Genomic DNA, 19,262 nt, shown 5'->3' with positions numbered 1-19,262 from the left:
TAATCTTATCTCCAAGAAAAGATTTGGATAGGCATTTTATTGGAACCACCATGTACTGCCAGTAGCTATTCAAATGTCAAGTAGAATGAGGATTAAATGTGAAGCCAACAGATTTGGCAATTAAGAGTCATTGAAGGAGTTTGGTGCCCACAGTGCCAGTATAGTTGTGATAGTTGTGGGAGTGGACCCCTGGGAGTAGACAAGTTGAATTTCTTAGGAGATATTTATTGAATATCTAGGCAATGCTGGGCTCTTGAAGGGAAATATAAGCAAACATAGAAGAGGTCTCTTCTCTATTGTGGTTCATCTGAGTAGGAAAGGTGACTTTAATCTCAATTACTGTCTCATGATACGGTACGCTGTTGAGTAACTATACAGAGACAAGACAGTATTTTCACAGGTGGGTCTGACCCGTGCAAGAGCTCTGGAAAAGTCTGAGGCAGTGATTGATGGAGGATTACAGTGTGAAAGATGAATATGTCCAAGCAGGTGAAGCAGAGCAGGGAGAAACTTGTGGCGGGAGGCAGCACCCAAAAGAAAGTCCGTGTGGCTGCAATGCGGAGAGCAAGGAAGAAAATGGAACGACTCTGGGGATGAGAAACAGAAGGGAACAGAATAGGTTGGAAAGGGCCTGGAGAAAGGGTCCCGTTAGAAACTACGATTCCCAGGAAGCATTGGGCAGACGGATGTGAGGCAAGGCGCGAGCAGCGACCTTTGAAGGAAAAAAGGAAGTGCATCAGCGTCGCACAGCCGGAGCAGCCGGGTAAGCCGGCTGGGGCGCGGCGCGGGGCTGCGTCTGGGCCCGCCCAGCGCGCCGAGGCTCTGCGTCGTCTCAAGGCGGTGGCCATTTTCGAGGGCGGGGGCGGCCCGGGCTGCGCGCGGAGGACGGGGGCGGGCGGCCCTGCGGCGGTGCGCAGCCAGGCGGCCGCAGCCACCCGGTAATCGCAGTTCTTCCCCCAGTCTCCTGTGCAGCGGGAGCAGCATGTCCGCGGACGTCCCCGAGGCAGCCTCCGCGGAGGAGCAGCAGGTGAGTGCGCGCGGGGAGCGGGCAGCGGGGCCCGGACGGCGCGGAGAGCCGACCCGCCAGGCGTCCCGCTGCAGCCGCGTACGGAGGGGCGCGCCGAGCCCGCACATCTTCGCAGCGTCGCCCAGCGTGCCTCGCTGCGTCGCGTGTTTCCCGAGTCCCTTACGAACCCGGGACTCGGTCCTTATGCTTACGCGTGGAACCGAAGTTGTTCCGTGAGCTTCACTTTGTTTAGGAAGTTCTGTATTTTTTCCTTGGAGAACTAACTCTCCCCACTACTTGTATTAACTCCAAAGGCAGTAGCTCGCGTTTGGGCGCCGTTAGACCTCGGTTGGAATTTCAGTTTCAGTCCTTGTTTGCCGTGTAGCCTTCGTCAGTTGTCTAGCTCTTGAGGCTCCAATCTCCTCATCTGTAAAATCAGAATAGTGACAGTGCTTGCTTCACGTGGTGGTTGTGAGGCTCAGATGAAGTGGTAACAAAGTATTTAGTGTGTGCTCAGCAGTATGAGCCACTGGTACTCGACATATATGCGACCTGCTTAAATTGAAAGTTTGGAATTTAAAAATTTTGCCAACTTAGTTGATCAGGTTTTTCGTGGAAACAGGAATATTTTGTAAAGTCTCTTGTATCTTTCTGTTGTAGGTGTGAGAAACACACTCACTGGTCCAAATTCAGTAAGTGGACACGGAGACAAAGAGAACAGCGGAGCGAGGCTTTAATGACGGTCTTGCAAGATAAGGTGTCTGGTGGGCAGGCACACCTGGGGAGTTTGGCGCCAGTAATTTATCTCCTAGTGCGCAAGCCCCTCCCCTGGTTCTTCATTGGCTGAGTACTACAGGGTTCATCTTCTTCCCCAAACGTCGCCTAAGCCAGTTACATCTTTCCTTTACATTTATCTTAATCTTATTGGTAGGTTAAAAAAAAACTCAAACAGGTATAGCCAGACCCATACCAATTCCCTCCACCCCCACCTCCACTCTCAGCCCGAGCAGCTTCCACCACGTGGCCCTTTGTCCATACTTTACTGTTAAAAATGTTTAAACATCCTAGTGGGAATAAATCACATTTAGGTTTTATCCTAACATAGGGAAATTCGCTACCAGTCGGTATGATTCCAATTCGGAACATCAAGGCTTTATATTTCACCTAGGGTAATCCTGCCCTTTCCATCTTGATTATTTATGTTGCCCTGCCGGTACTTGTGGCTGGCCTGCAAAGGTCCACGACATCGTGTTTCCTAAATTGTTTATGGAGAGTTACAACACTTTTTCTTAAAAAATCAGGCGGCATTGACATAAATAGGACTTCATCTAATGCTCAGGCTAAGGGCTTCTGCTTATTGTTGCAGCCACGCTTCTAATCCGGTTGGAAATTTGGTGCTCAAAAGCATGTTTTTTATTTGATCAGTGGTTCCAAACTACTTTTCCTGAGTTGGATGATTTCTATTGTAATATTACTTGTAAAGTAACTGGAGGTAAAAACAGCATAAACAGGCCAAGTTACCACATTATTCAAGAATATTCCAGTGAAAACTGTTGGATATTTTTCACATTTGGCAAAAAAATGAACTTTGGGACAAAAAAATACATATATGTTACATATGTAGTGTAAGGGTTGCAGTATTAACAGTAATATTAAAATTTATATGTTGTAAAGGATCACCACCATCCAAAAGACAAACAACAAATGTTGGTGAGGATGTGGAGAAAGGGGAACCCTCCTACACGGCTGGTGGGAATGTAAATTAGTTCAACCATTGTGGAAAGCAGTATGGAGGTTCTTCAAAAAGCCCAAATAGAAATACCATTTGACCCAGGAATTCCACTCCTAGGAATTTACCCTAAGAATGCAGTAGCCCAGTTTGAAAAAGACAGATGCACCCCTATGTTTATCGCAGCACTATTTACAATAGCCAAGAAATGGAAGCAACCTAAGTGTCCATCAGTAGATGAATGGGTAAAGAAGAGGTGGTACATATACACAATGGAATATTATTCAACCATAAGAGGAAAACAAATCCTACCATTTGCAACAACATGGATGGAGCTAGAGGGTATTATGCTCAGTGAAATAAGCCAGGCGGAGAAAGACAAGCATTAAATGATTTCACTCATACGTGGAGTATAAGAACAAAGAAAAAAACTGAAGGAACAAAACAGCATCAGAATCACAGAACCCAAGAATGGACTAACAGTTACCAAAGGGAAAGGGGCTGGGGAGGATAGGTGGGAAGGGAGGAATAAGGAGGGGGGAAGAAAGGGGGCATCAGCATGTATAATGTGGGGGAGGCACAGGGAGGGCTTTGCAACACAGAGAAGACAAGTAATGATTCTACAGCATCTTAATACACTGATGGACAGTGACTATAATGGGGTTTGTGGGGGGGAGTCTAGTAAACAATGTTTCTCATGTAATTGTAGATTGATACCAAAAAAATATTTATATGTTGTAAAATATTTATCATGGTGTTCATTACTGCTTAGGGTTTTAGGAACCCATAAAAATAATAAACCCATGTCTGCTGTCTTGTCCTAAATACTGAAACCAGCCTCAGTTTTGACTTCTGATATACGATAGTGGGCTATGTAATTGTCTTTTATGAGATGTGTTACTGTGTTGCCAAAGTGTGAAGTGTTGATTTCCAGAGCGTAAATGCTTTTATTTGGAACAGCCTAATATGTCTCTTAACAGTATTAAGGATATCTTGAATATTTTCTCTTCATGAGTGTCTACATTAAAAATTTAATTCAAGTCTTTTGCTTTTAGGGCTGCTGTCATTAATACCAAAGTGTGTTGGTTATATAATGTCCCTTCTTGAGTTTGGGATTGGCTGTAGATGTTAAGTGCCTGCAGAATGGATACCATCCCTAAACAGGAGGAAAATGTGCAGAGTCACTTCTGTGTTCCTGTGGGCCAAATCACCTGTTTCTTCTATTCGGAAGAATAGACAGATGACCTGAAAAATTAATATTATTGTCTGTGTACCCAACTGATCTTTCAATTAGAGCCAAACTATTCGGCTAAACTACCTTTAGTTTTATGGTATGGTATGTTAGCCTGTGAAATTGAAGGTGAAGAGATGAGCTCTGCATGGAATAAGGGCAAGGTCGGTGTTTCTCTGAGTAGTATGTGTGCTCTTGTTAAGAGAAAAAATTGTATAGCTCACTTTTTACTGCTATATTCATTAAATGTGTACTAACATAAAAATAAGTATAAACTCATACCACTCTAAAACTAAAAATTAAATGCAAACAAAAACAGTCTACACTGTTAATTCAGTATGGCATGGTATTTTGCCTAAACTAAATTTCCAACATTTTGAGAATAGGGTAGCAATTGTTCAAGTGCAGGAACTTTTTGAGTATGGCAAGTTAACTCTCCCCTAGGCCGTATGATGACTAGTTTTTCCTTTTTAAGAGTAAGCTGTGTGGTCATTTAATTCTAGGGTCAAAGATTCCTCATTTGCATTTTAAATACAGCCCTGTTCTTTTCCCATATCTTGGATGATTGGAGTAGTACTGCTCAGTCTGTCATAAATGAAAGTTCTCACGGGGCCTATAGCACTACTGAGATACCAGGTGACAATTGAGATGGTCTGGAATATGCTTGTATTTTTCTTCCGGCTTATCACTGAACTGAAGACAAAACATTAAGAAAATTTTTAGCAGAGACCTCATGGATCTATCATGTGTGAATCCATTTTGAATAACACTAAGCTACAACAATCTTAGTCCTGTGTTCGGACCTGTGTTGTTTTTCTAAAGGTGAGAAGAGGTATGTGGAGTCTTCAGAAGAAACCCTGTTTTCATTGTGGTCATCTTAAACTCAGGGACCCTCCTTTATTTATCTTTTCCCCATAGCACCTAGCAGAATATCTGACATTGTTCAGAAAATACTTGTTGTATGAATTTTTCTCTGAAATTTTTAGTTGAAGTCATCGCCAAAGTACTATTCCAATACAAATGGCAGTGCTGGTACTGCAGTTTAAAAAGAGAAGGCTAGACCGTGGTCATATAAAACCTTAGCTTAGAGATTTGCTTAAGAAATATGAATGAAGGTAGAGGGATTTGTGTATATATATTTTCATATAGATTGTGGCTTAAAAATATTTTTATCCAAAGATCTCAGTAGAAGGTTTCCTGGAGTTTCTGTTACAAGATTCATCAAGTTAGATGTTGTCTTCGAAGAGGCTAACTCAAGTAGAGCTCTCAATTTAAATATTTTTGTCTGTTTACAATATACGCTTGGTGCCTTTGTGAGTGGTGGAAGAGAACTATTAGTTCCGTATATCATCGTTAAAGTGTAAATATAAATTGCTTTCCCATTTTGCCTTTTTTTTTTTAATTGCAGTTAATATTGGCATTTCCTGGGGCTGTTTTCACACTACCTTTAGTAACTGAAAGGCTCAAGAGTGTTTTCAGTTCAAAGCACAACCTGCTTGTTTGGTATGTGTGTGGCCATTGTTTCTTAGCAATCTAGAGATAAACCTCAGAAGAGTTTTGAAATGTTTCTCTTTGCTATCTTAGTTTGCTATACAACAATGTTTTAGGCTTGTCACTGTTTGTTCAAGACTTTAATACTTACCAACTTCAATTCCTGAAACTGTGTGTACTGTTAACATGAAATATTTCAAATATAAGCTGATGTTGAAACTATCAGGTATTGAGAAAATTTCCGAGCTTTACTGAAACAGTTGGAGTACACAGTTTGTTCATTTGGTTGACTTGTGTTGGACACCCATTAAATATCAGGCACTAGGCAAGCAGCAAGCACTTAATAGGACTACAGTATTTTTCTATAGAGGTTTGTAACAGTATTGGTACCTTCCTGGCAATATCCCAAAGGATTTGTTGGCTTTTATTAATCTTTTCGACTTATTCATCAGTCATTGCATCAATGAACATACTGCTCAGCAAGTCTTTGCTTAAGAGTGGTCAGATTTTTATTGCTAATAGAGCTGTGTAACTTCTGTGCTTGATGCTGAAAAGTGATATCAATCATTCAGATGTTTTAATAGTCCATGATATACTACAAAATAATCTTTAATTATTTGAGTGTCCTTTTTACATGTATGTTTTTATATCTTATACCCCACCTGCTTACAGAAAGTATGTCTGATGTATTTCAGTAGACTAATTCACAAAAATGCAAGTACCTAACATTAATAAAGTTAGGCCCTGTGCTAGGTATAGAGTATACAGTGAAGATTATATTAGGGCATATGTTCTTGTGAAGAGGTAGGTATCATTTAAAACAGTGTTGTTGTTTTTAATATCATAAGCATCTGTCTCTTAAGATAATCCTGGGTTTCTGCTTTCCCAGTCTGTAGCCTATGGTAAATGTTCTGGAATTCTAATAATGCTTCTCCCCTCCCCCACAAAGGTATTAATCAGCATAGAAACCACATAGCTAAATGATTCCACTTACATTCTAGCATCTATTTATAAAAAGTAGTAAAATTGCTGTTTAATACATAGGTTTCTTGGAGAGTAAAATTTTGAAACCACATTTGAATTAAAAAAAGAACTTCTTGGTTTGTAATTTCCCTCCTTTTGTTGATCCTCTTTATTGTATCTTTGTTTCCTGTTACATTAATTGTTGGTTTTTATTTTCCCCTGTTTTCTTTGAGTTCCATTTTTTCTCTGACTTCTTAAGTTGGGTGCAAAGGTCATTGAATTTTAGTTTTCTTCTCTAAAATAAGCCATTAGGGGACACTTGTATCCCACAAGTTTGGTATGTGTAGACTTTGTATTATCAGTGAGTTGAGCATATTTACTTTTTATTCCTGATGCTTTTTAACTATGAATTATTTAATAATGCATTTTAGTTTCCAAATGGTAGGGATGTATAAATTGTTTTATTACTGACTTTTAATCTTATGAATTGCAGTCATAGGTGGGTGGTCTGGATCAAACTGGTTAAGACTTGATTGGCACTTAGTATTGCTTATATTGCTTAGTACTTATGGCCTAGTAGTCAGTCAGTTTTTCCACTTACGCTTGGGAAGAATATATATTTCTAAATTGTGGATGCAGGTATCCTGACTACTTTGTCTGGTTCACCTTTTGAGGAAGGTGTGTTAAAGTCTCCTTTGCTGATGGACTTGTCAATTGGAAGTTCCCTGTGCTTCTGTCTATGTATTTTGAGGGTTTTTATTAGAGGCATGAATATTTAGAGCTTTTGTATCTCTAATCATGCTTTTTTTAGTCTTTCTCTTTTCTTCCTGCCCTTTTTTTTTTTCAGTTGATTTTCTTTTTTTCTTCCATTTTATCCCCACTGTTGGCTTAGAAGTTATACACTTTATTCCTGTTATTTAATTGGTTCCCCTGGAAATTTTATCATGCATCCTTAACTAAACAAAATGTGAAATTAAAATCATAAACTCTTTTCTAAACAATATAGGACCATAGAACATTTCAATTATGTTAAAATACTGTAACTTTATATAGTATTTTTGTTCTGTCCATTTTTAACCTCACATATTAAGACATTAAATTAGAAAAGTGATTGTCAGTATACATTCACATTTACCAATTTCTTCATTTGCTGTTTCTTTCTGTATCTCAAACCTTTGTGGAGATTTTCAGTCTAGCTGAAGTAAATGTTTAGGAATCCCTTTGAAGGATGTCCAAAACCATGTAATCACATCAAATTCTATCTCCCCTTTTGTATCTTTTACCAGAATATAGGGATAAATTGTTTCTTTTACCTATCAGCTAGTGACCTGCTGGAGAATAGAAACCATTATGGGTGTTTCAAGCAGAAAGGGATATGATTTAGGGACTTAGATTACAGATTATTAGAAGGGGTGAAGCATGAGCACAGGATCCTCTGCCCTCACTGTCATCTGAAGCTACAGTAACCCCTGATTATCTGTGCAGACCTCCCCCCCTGTAGGAGCTCACAGGGCTACTCTTGGAGTCACCAAGAGCAGAATGGATTCTGTCTCCCATGCTTTTTAATCTGGAGTAGGTGCCATTGGTAGAACCTAATAGGAATTAAGTCTGGGAAATGTAATTTCAGGCTTCTAACTGTAGTGATTCAGGAGGGTGGTTTGAGAAGGATGACTGAGGGCTGAATGCTAGTGGACGCATCACCTGACGTCTTATTTGTACTTCCCAAATTAGTAGCTTTGTTAGAACACAGTTGAATGTCCAGCATTTGAACTTGCTTATCAGTAAGGTCCTGGAACTGTCTACATCTGCAGAAGGTTAAGAATGTTTCTGTATGATCTGTGGAAAGTATTGTAGACGTCTTCGTAGTATTTGATATGTCTGAAAAATGTAGCTTTGGTCGTATTTTTACCCCCTTTGGTGTTAAGTGCAGCTGAAATTCTGAATCTAGCTGTGAAGTTGGAGCTAGCAGTGACTTGCCATTGTGCCATGTATTTGGTAAGAAAGTTCAAGAATTGGTTTGTTTTATAGGATACATTATAAATCTATTCTAAATCTATATGATATTTTCAGCTGTAGGTGTTATTTTGCCCAAAATGTTTTTCTGTAATAAAGTATTTCAGTTTAATTGAACATGCTTAATACTATATGTAAAAATAGATATAAATATTCCTTATTAAGAAAATAAGGGAATACCAGATAAAATGTCATATTGTACACAACTTTCTCCTCCTTGTATATAATAGGGGACCCCTGTAGAAACACTGGAAACCAGGGAAAGTTGCTACCCAAATACCAGAAATTTTAAGGAATCTGTCTTAAGATACAGAGAAATGAGCATTCAAATCAAAGGAAGTAGAGAGCCCTTATATCCCAGGCCAAGAAAGAAATACAGGACTCCTATAAGCCTTTTAATTTGAAGGTGCTGGGACTGAAAGGCCATAATCAGGTTGGAGTCCTTTTCAATCAATGTCCAAATTTAATAACTAATTTATTAAACAACTGTACAGGACAACCCAAGAGAGTAGGCCCCTCTTCCCAGTTCCTCATCTAAATTGCAGCACTGTGAATATCCTGGAGCTATAGTAGATGCCTGCAGTGAAGGCCGAGCCTTCGCAGAGAAGAAACTGCAGTGACTCAGCCCACCTTTCTACACTAGACTTGTAACCTTAAATTTATATTATTTCTCCAAGTATTTTGATGAGGTACAGTGTAGTCATATCTTACATGGAGGTTAGGTCCTGAAGTTGGTAAGACAAAAATCACATATAGCTAAAATTACCCTTGACAGATCTCTGGAGTCATGACCATTTTGGAGACTGACCACCCCATCAGTTTTCAATAGGTCAAATGGTCACTATTTTGTCTAGTGTTTGAATGGATGGCAGGACTGTTTCTTCAGTTAATTGCTTGCTGAGGCAGTAGACTTGTGTTGTAGGGGCTGAGTTTAATAAACACTTGAGTGGTAAACAGTGCAATGATGTGCTTACACTCTAAAAGATAACCAGGGACTGAAACCGTCATGGGAATGGCAGATTTGCATCACATACCTCAACTTGAGTCCTCTCTGGAACATACCTCACTTGAACGGAATGATTGACAGAATCACTGATACTATTTAGAATATATCTCTGGCTGCGCACACACAGTTGAATTTTGTATGTATCAAATGAGTGAAGATGTGACTCCTGTAAAGAGACTAAAAATGAAAATAGATTCATGAAACTGCATCATAAAAGAGGAAGGCCAAATACCTGAAGCAGAAAGGAATATAAACACACATAAAAGAAACCTCACAGAAAAAGCATAATTTCACAGCAGCAGCTTTATTCTCAAAATCCTTCCAAGACTAAAAATGAGAAGATGTTACAGCATACAGGAAAGCAGTTTAAGATGAAGGAAATAGTGACAGTATATAAGGTATATATATATATATATATATATATACACACTTTACATAACATGTATAAATGACAGTATATAACATAATTTTGAGGAAAATATATTTAAAAATTGTATGAAGTTGTTTGTTCAGTTCCCGGATTGATAAATGATTTGCTTGCTACAAGAACAAGTAAGCTTGGCACTTATGGATATATAACATTCCTGCTTTTTGACTATTCATAAATAACCTGGAAGCATTGAGATATGCAGAGGTGGTATGCAGAAATGAGTTCATTAGCTAGAAAGTATGCCTTGCTGTTGCCCAGCCTCCCCTGTCCGGGCAGCTCTGTTTTTCTCGATTCATACTTTCTTCTGCAGTACTTGCCGTAAAGTGATAAATACTGCTTCCCTATATAATATGGTTCTTGGTAAGAAAGTAGACTATGTCAAGACTGGTATTAAAAGACTAATATTTAAACAGAATTAAAATATTGATGGTCCCTAATCAGAAACATGTTTTTAATAAATAAGAATGGGCTCTTTAGCATTTAGATATTTAGTTTGACATTAAATATCAGGGAAATTAGGCAATAATATACACAGATGGGATGATTGACAAAGATAATGTCTCTCTTAAAAATAATAAGGCCGCCTGCATTGAGTTTTTCAAGGAAAATGTGCTGGTAAAAAGCTGCTCTCAATTTCCATTAAAGAATCTCAGAGCTTCCCATCATACATGACTTTGGGTAAATAGGAGGTCAAAAAGATTGTATTTTCAGTATTAAGATGGTTCTCTAAATATAGGCAAAGAGCTGATGAGTTCCATAGAAGGTGACTAACTATAAATGCATTATACATGACTGGAAACTAATGGCAAGCAAAATTTCAGAGCTGAGCTATCTTGGTATTTTTATCCAGTGTGTGGGGTGTCACACATGCATCACGGCTATAATAGAGCTATCACATGGATCACTTGAAAAACAAGACAGAGGTGTTTTAAAAGCTTCTGTGCTTGATTTCATAGTCAGATGCTGCATTATTTGGCATTCAGCAACTTAGAATCTAGATGTCACAAGGTAAATAATTTTAATTAACTAAATTGTAATAGAGAACTAATTATTTAAAATTTTTTCAGGAAATGGAAGATAAAGTGACTAATCCAGAGAAAGCTGAAGAAGCAAAATTAAAAGCAAGGTATCCTCATCTGGGACAAAAGCCTGGAGGTTCGGATTTCTTAAGGAAACGATTGCAGAAAGGGGTAAGTTCTCAAGCATAATCTTCAAATGCTTAAACCCTATAAGCTCATGTATAAATAACAGGATATAACATGTATACTGTTACAGAAATAGAAATTGTGAAATAGGTACCTTACCGAAGAGAGAGATTATTTTTTCCATTATTTTATACTGTTTATTCTATACATATGTATGATAAGAATCTACAGTTCTTTATCAAATTTAACTATAAAGTATTTCAAGCATGTAGGAAGGTGCAGGTAATAATACAACAGGACTCATGTACCCACCATCCAGAGTCAATGTTACTATTTTGCCATGCTTACTTCAATTTTTTCTTTGTAAGAAAATGTTCTGTAGTTGAAACCTACCATATATGTGTTTATATCCCCATTCCCCTTCTCTCCAAAAGCAACCACTGTCTAGGAGTTGGCATTTATCCTGCTCATATTTTTTTAATTTACTTGTTTTAAAGGTGATTTCCACACAAAGGCTTAAAATACTTTTTATTTGGATGAAATGATCACTTATAAAGCATAGCTTAACTATCTCCTTTACATACACATTTCACATAGCTACTCTAATATAATTTATACATTGTAATTTTAGCAGTTCTAATTACTGAAAACATTTTTGTTTTAATCTTACCAATAATTCATAAGGTAGAAACCTTTATTTCTCAATAATGAGATCTGCATTGAAATAATGCTATGTGTTTGCTCTTTGGTTTTCTAACTCCTTCCTTTGCTTATAAAAAATTAAAGAGCTCTATCTTTAGTTTAAGCACATTTAAATTATTTACCGTACAGGAAATAGGGAAAGAGAAGTATTATTTGTGGATGAGAATTACTAATTGAATCAGAAGCCAAATCATGTTTCTCTTAAACAAATGCCTTAAATATACTGGTATCTGCTGCTTGCTTACAAAAATATGTCAGTTTATATTTGTGTGTTTGTGTGTGTATAGGCTATAGTTACATATGGGTTATTTTCACAAATTGCAAAATAATAGTTTTTCCAGTTTTTTTGAGATATAATTGACATAGAACATCATTGAAGGTGTACAATGCAATGATTTGATACACATATAAACTGAGAAATGCTTACCACATTAAAGTTAGTTAACACATTATTTATTTCACATAATTACCATTTGTTGTTACTGTTACAGTGAGAACATTAAAGCCCTACTCATAGCAACTTTCAAGTATATATTACAGTTTTATTAATTAGAGTCACTGTGTTATACATTAGATCCCTGGGATTTATTCATTTTTTTTTTAAATTGAAAGTTTGTACCCTTCAACCATTATCTCCCCATTTCCCTTTCCCCTCAGCCCCTAACAACCTAACACCTACTCTATTTCTATGAGCTTGATGTTTTTAGATTCCACATGTAAGTGAGATGATACACAATCTTTCTACCAAAAAAAATATTTTAACATTAATTTGGCAAATTATTTTTTAAACTAGCAAAATATAAAATGACATCTTCGTTATCTTACATACAAGAATAACATTCACAGCTTTGAAATAACAGGGTGACAAGGAAGAATGATATTATACATATAAAAATGTAAAGAAAAACCTGTGCTCCCTGAGAAAGTAATTCAGTAGGGAAATTCTTACAAAAATGGTAGTTATTATCTATAATACATAAGGGATTTTTTTCAAATACACAAGAAAAACATTAAGGTGCCCCTCTATAAAGGATTTTTGCAGAGGAAAATATTGTTACAAAACACAGAGAAAAATGTTAATCATTGAGATGTAAATTAGAACAATCATGCATAGTATGCATACAACTAAATAGAAAAATTTCAAAATAATATCCACTACTGAGGTTGAAGTTGAATGTAGCTGATTTGCTCTTTGCTGTTTGTAGCATTTAAAATTACTTACTGTGGAAAGGGGTATGGGTCAAGATTTATAAAAATGTTCATATTCTCTGAGTGAATAATCTCATTAATTAATATGAGTATATTCAGTGTTAAGGAAAAAGTCTTCATATTTGAAGAAATTCTTTGTAGCTTTAACTATAATTAGAAGCAGTACTACTATTCAGCAGCAGAGAAATTACTAAGTAAATTGTAATAAGTCAGTAAAATAGTATGTGGCCATTCAAAAGTGTTAAATATAAAGACCATAACAGAGGATAAATTATCAGCAGAAGGAAAAACATGTTCATAATGAATCTAGCTGCATAGAATGTTGTACCAGGTCTGATTTTGAAATTGTCCTATCAAGTATGGTTTTAGTTATTAAATAAATTATATGATCTTCTCTGACTACTATTATTTCAGTTGGGATTTGACTGATTATTAGTGTTTAGGAAACTGCTTTGTTAATCTCCAGCATAGTGTATGCAAACAGGCTTTCTTCCAACATTTGAGCTGTTGTTTTTATAACTTCCCTCTAGCTTCAACTATTTGTGACTTTTTAAGTATCTATAGGAGTCATAATTTGCATACATTGTTTCTTGGAGTTGGTGCTGTAGATAAGTAGTAGTTAATAAGAAAATGCCCCTGGAATCAAGAAATAATGATACAGAATTTGAGCAGAGAGGCTTTGAATGATTCTATATTATACCAAAATGTCAATGAATGAATACTTTTATATTAGAGAAATAAAGTCATATTCAACTATATAATTTCTTACTAGGTTAAAAGAGTTTTGATTTTTTAAAAATATTTGGATCATGGGTCCTGGGTTTTAGTTTTCCTCTGTCATAATAGCAAACTGGCAGGTTACCTTATTAGTATCTTTAAACAATTTTTTCATTTGAAATGGTTGACTAGTTATTTACATTAGTCCCTTTCTGTTTTAGTGTACTTGTTAATGTTATTATGATACCTGTTTTAGGCTTTTAACTATATGACATATACGTAGTGACATACAGACTATCAACCTAGGAGGGATATCAAGGAGCACTCTGACCATGTTTTTTCATATTTATGGAGTTTGAAGTCCCAAGGAAACTGATGACCCAGTTTTAAAACATGGCATTAGAAGTTAACTATTGTTGCGTTAGGTGATCACTTAGTGTCAGTGCAATGATAAATATTGTGGTATGTCCCCTAAATTTGGGTGGGAGGTGGCTGTTAAGATTATCATCCAGATGATACAGGATATGTTTTGTTTATTTTTAAGTATTTTCACTTAAAAACGCAGAATTTAAAAATTGTTAAAGATAACTAATATTTTCTTCTTAGACTGTATCTGTCCCTATACGAGAAGCATTGATCTAGTTCACTCCTTTCCCTAGAGCATTTAAAACTGTTAAGCATTGATTTTAGTTTTGTCTCTAGCCACATTAAATAAATTAAAATTTCCCCAAGCAGTGTAGCTCAATCTACAGATCCCCTTATGATGAACTTTTGCTTACTGTAAAATAGGTGTTAGAAACTGACTTTGTCATGTTGGGAAAAATCTGCCTAAAAATTGCACTGTGTGTTAAATTTTTCATGTTGTGCTTTTGACTCAGTAAAAAATTTGTCAAGCTGCTTTTATCTCCTCTAGAGGCTGCTAAACTTCAGAAGTAGCTCTCTAATATAATACAGTGCCATCAGAAAGTCTGAGATTTTTTTTTACTACACTCATTTTAAAATATGCAGAAATGAAGCTGCAACTAGCCTTAGAAGAGCCTGGTCCAAGTTACCTTATTACTGCTCAGTGTGTTACATTTATAGTGACACATGAAAAGCAGTTTCTAACTTTAGTCCCTTTGGCCTTATTAGGCAGATCTGGCTTATGAAAGAATAGTCCCTATGCATTCCCAGCTATTTCATTTACCACATGAGGATTCCTGAAGTCTCAAAGAAAATATTTATATATTTTTTCCCTTTCACCTTTTATCCAGGCCATTATCTCATACCTGGTTTATTCTCTCTTGGCTACATCAGTCTGAAGTTAGGTCCCCACTTTTGAGTACCTGGAGTACCTTATGTACCTAGAACAGTATATAGTTGACTTATTTGACTATTGTCCATCTTTGTATTTCTCTCCAGGATTCACACAGTGCCTTATGTACAGCAGGCACTCAGTAAAGGCAGGCTAAACATGATAGATGGAATTTGGAACCCAGGTGAATGTATCTGTTTTTACTCTGGAACAGAAAACTCATGTAGATTAACTATATTAAGGTTGATCTTCAGCTCTTATCACAATTTTATTTTAGTGACAAAAGGTATGGTTGTTACTTTATCACTTCAGCTTAAAAAAAGTGATAATTGTACTTAGTGTCTTAAGTGAAAAGTGGAGGTGTAGGAAAGGGATGTGCATTTTAAGTGATAATTTCCAATGAATTTATTTGTTCTGCTACCCTAACATTTATATTTTAACCTTAATTTTTATTTTAGTGAACTGCTCTAATTCAAATGAATGATTTAGATCTTGGCAGAAATGTTCAGCCTAGATGATAGAGTACCAGCAACTATAAATAATAGTTTTAATAACTGAGGTTGATTGAAAATGGGTGGCATATCTTAAATGTAAGTTGGTGACTTACGTGATTTTCAATATCATGTAAGAAAGCATTTCAGTCTGGTTTTTCTGTGTAAGTGAAAGATTTGCTACTTCATCTTATGTTTTTGTTTAAAATTTTTTAGACCGACTTGGTGACAGCATAGGGTCACATCTACATTTTAACCCAGTGTAATTGGGTAGTTGTATATGAAAGCTTTTAAACTCCAGTCTGAATTCTTTTTTTTTCCTTTCTTTTTTACATTATAGCAAAAATACTTTGATTCTGGGGATTACAACATGGCCAAAGCAAAAATGAAGAACAAGCAACTTCCTGCTGCAGCCCCAGATAAGACAGAGGTCACTGGTGACCACATTCCCACTCCACAGGACCTTCCTCAACGGAAACCATCCCTTGTTGCTAGCAAGCTGGCTGGCTGACTGAAAGAGCAGAACTGCATGAATCTTCTAATTCCCACTATTTCCCCTTAGTATGTAATTTCTCTCCTTTTTCTTTCCTTTCATTCACTTAAGTCATTGGAGAATGCTGGCTTTGCAGGGAGCGATGGTGTGTGCTGTTGTAAGGGAATATATGTGTGCAGAGTTCTTCATTAGTTTAACAGTGCACTGATGAAAAGAACACGTTAGAGCAACGTAATCTACTTGAAAATACTTGTATATATTACCTAACTCCTAGTGTAGGACTGGTCCCAACAAGTAACAAGCAAGTTTTACGATTTGAATGTTTTGGCTTTCTTTAATTCATCTTAATTATAGCTTTGTATGTTACCCTTATTTAATATAATAACCTCTATTGTATTGATTTCTTCTGTATTTTCCTTTTGGATTTCGTAAAACAGAAGTTTAAGACCGTAAGTTGGAGAAAAGGTCACATATTTCAAACACAAATAGATGGGACTCCAAAAGATTTGTATCTCTGTGCTTGAACTTGAATGGCCTTAAACCTGTTTCAGCTTTAACAATAGAATTTTACTTGGGCAATATTTGCCCATTCTGGTGTAACGTATGTGACTTTAGTGCTTAACAGCTGCCATTGAAGCTAGTATTCCTTTTCAGTTCTATAGTGTTCAAGCACCTTTTGTTATTACTGAAGATGTGAATGAAGTATGCATGTGCATTAACTGTTGAATTCACTTTTGTGCCACTTTTGTAAATACAGTAGTTTTGCACAACCTCTCACAAATGTCTGTATTAATTTCACATGTTAAAAAGTAGATGGTGTGCCAACCAGAAGCACAAGAGTTCCTACACAAGACTGTATGACCTTAGGGCTTTTGTATAGTTATGAGTAGTTTACAATCTTGAGTTTATAGAATACCAAACTGAAGTCTTTGCTCAGTCTGCCATAGACTTAAGCTTCTTCATTTGTTACTAATATCCATGACATTCAGTGGCCTTGTGCAAATATGATATGTTGCTTAGGCATATCTTTTGTCCTATGCAGAACATTTCATTTTGACTTGTATGAAAATTGCAATTTATGTACTTTATATAGACTTTTTAAATGTAGAAACTTTTTACTTCCACAGTCAATTTTGGGGACACTAGAATAAAAGGCTTCAGTACTCTGCCTCTTGTGGCTGCCCCCCCACGCCGACCTTTAATTTTTGCTTCTTTGACTCAGATTATTTGGGCTGTGCTGTTCAGTCTATTCAGTAGCATAGTTGTCTTTTTCCTTCATTTTGAAATTTGTTCTGCTGAGTGCTGTATTTTATGACACAATAATAATGTTTTCCTTAAAATTTCTCAGTTGTTTATCACTCTCAATCCTGTCTTATTACTGATGTTTGACAATTGTTTAAAAAGAAATTTATAATGAAACAAGTACTTGCAAGACTGACCCAGGAACCTATGTCAGGATGAACTGAATTCTGCTAAATAATTTTAAGTAATTATAATGAGCTAAGCTAATTAGGCTTGTGACAATTAGAGTAATTTACATGATAGGTGGAACATATTCATGTTAAAATATTTAGATATTTTGCTTCTATACATGTCACTTTAATAAAGTAACAATTTGATTTTACTTATGGTTTATCTAGTTTATAAGAACTTTAATTAACAGATTTACTGGAACAAATTTACTGCTCTTAGGAGCTCTTCTATAAATTGTAGTGCTGTAGCATGGAAATGAGGATCAGTAGCCTGAGATGAGAGCATTTTTCCCTTCGTCTTTGACTTACATGGGGCCTCCCCTCTTTTGGATCCAGGCATCTTCTGGGTCTTGGCCGCATTTTGTAGCTGCTTTCCTATGATCCCAAATCATCATTAAGTGATAATCTTGAGCACAGTAACCACTCTTAATAAGACTACCTAGTGCTCTGAGGAAAGCTTGCTGATTACCTCTGCTCCACCCAAACCAAAAGGCAGAAAAGCAACAAAATCAGTAATGTGCTAATTTGTTTTTAAGGATCAGTTACGTATGAATATATTTGTAATGGCAGTAAGTAAATTATTTCATAATATGTATAATCATTGTAGGATCAATTTAAGAATTATAAAATACCCCACAGTAGAATTTCATTAATATCTAGTCTTTTTTTTAATGAATATATGTCAGCTATCACCGTTAAATTCACACGTCAGTAAAGATTAATCTGAAAGATCGCAGAGACCGTGTTACTCTTCACCATGATAGGACTCCTGCTGTAGTTTGCAACAAGTGATGTAACTTTTGAATTGTAGTTTATAACATACAATGCTAATATTTAACCTACCTCAAAACTTGTTGAGGATCTGTGAAACAGTAAGTGTCCAAAATATTGTTGATTGTCTTTTTATTAAAAGTCAATTTCCTCATTAAGCCAACCTGCCTTCTAGAAAGTCACATTGCTTAAAATCTCAGGATTTTCCATTAGGAAAGACCTGTCATTAAGGATTTGTAGGTGTAATTGCTTAGCTTCCATTATTGGTGCTTGGGATAGAAAGGTTTTTAATTTTTCTATTTTTTGTTCTGTCTCAAAGCTCCATTTATTGAAGACATTTGTAGACTGTTTCAGCATTGCTCGAATAAGGATTTTGACTAGAAGAGCTTGTCTGTTTCTAGTATTTCAGAGTTGTGGTTTGAGAAATGACTAATTTTAATCATTGTCCTGTTTATTATAAATGAATGTTGGAGTAAAAGGAAATAATGAAAATTGGATAAACTCTGAAATAAGTGACCTGTTTTGTGCCCTACAGTAGCTCCTACTCTGACAGTACAGTTTTGAGAAACATTTCATTTTAAAGGCTACATCTGACCAAAACAGTTATAGTTCTTGGCATGTTGGGATAGTAAGGATTGTTGGAATATTTTGAGGAACTGGAAGGAGCATGTTTCATTCTGTTTTCAAATTATTCAATACTCATGTGCTGCTGACCTGAAAATAAGTCTTAACTATTCATCAAGGAGGGCCCAGTAAGGCCTCTCTACTTGTTATTACTTCAGCATTTGGAATTAGTTGCTAACTTTTTACTTGATACAATAAAACTATATCTCTGAATATTTATTGATATGTTTTACTAAATCAGACATGTTTTCTTTCTTATTTCAAATTAGTGAAGTTTTATCAAAGCTGAAGTGTAATCTCTCCTTAAATTGTGCTCTAAATTTAGTGGTGATCCAAGGGCAGGTAGCCTATCGGAAGAGCACATCTCGGTGGCAACTAAAGAAGTTTCTCTGGTGGTCCTTTCACGATCCCCAACATTCAAACTCATTTCTCCTACTTTTCAATTTCCTTTTTCACCTCATTTTACTTCACCACC

The 19,262-nt window shown here is 36.3% G+C and overlaps 1 protein-coding gene across 1 annotated transcript; it reads left to right on the top strand.

The window, feature by feature from the left end:
* Window positions 1-759: 759 nt before the first annotated feature.
* Window positions 760-17,088, top strand: ARPP19 (cAMP regulated phosphoprotein 19). The gene is made up of 3 exons (XM_036917748.2): window positions 760-1,027; window positions 10,937-11,059; window positions 15,768-17,088. Exons 1-3 carry the CDS (start codon window positions 983-985, stop codon window positions 15,936-15,938), a joined length of 339 nt encoding a protein of 112 aa, XP_036773643.1. The 5' UTR covers window positions 760-982; the 3' UTR covers window positions 15,939-17,088.
* Window positions 17,089-19,262: the final 2,174 nt, after the last annotated feature.

The sequence above is a fragment of the Manis pentadactyla genome, chromosome 11 (genome assembly GCF_030020395.1).
Source record: "Manis pentadactyla isolate mManPen7 chromosome 11, mManPen7.hap1, whole genome shotgun sequence".
NCBI classification, from domain to species: domain Eukaryota; kingdom Metazoa; phylum Chordata; class Mammalia; order Pholidota; family Manidae; genus Manis; species Manis pentadactyla.
The sequence above is the reverse complement of the archived record's forward strand: the minus strand, read 5'-3'. Positions and strand labels throughout refer to the sequence as shown.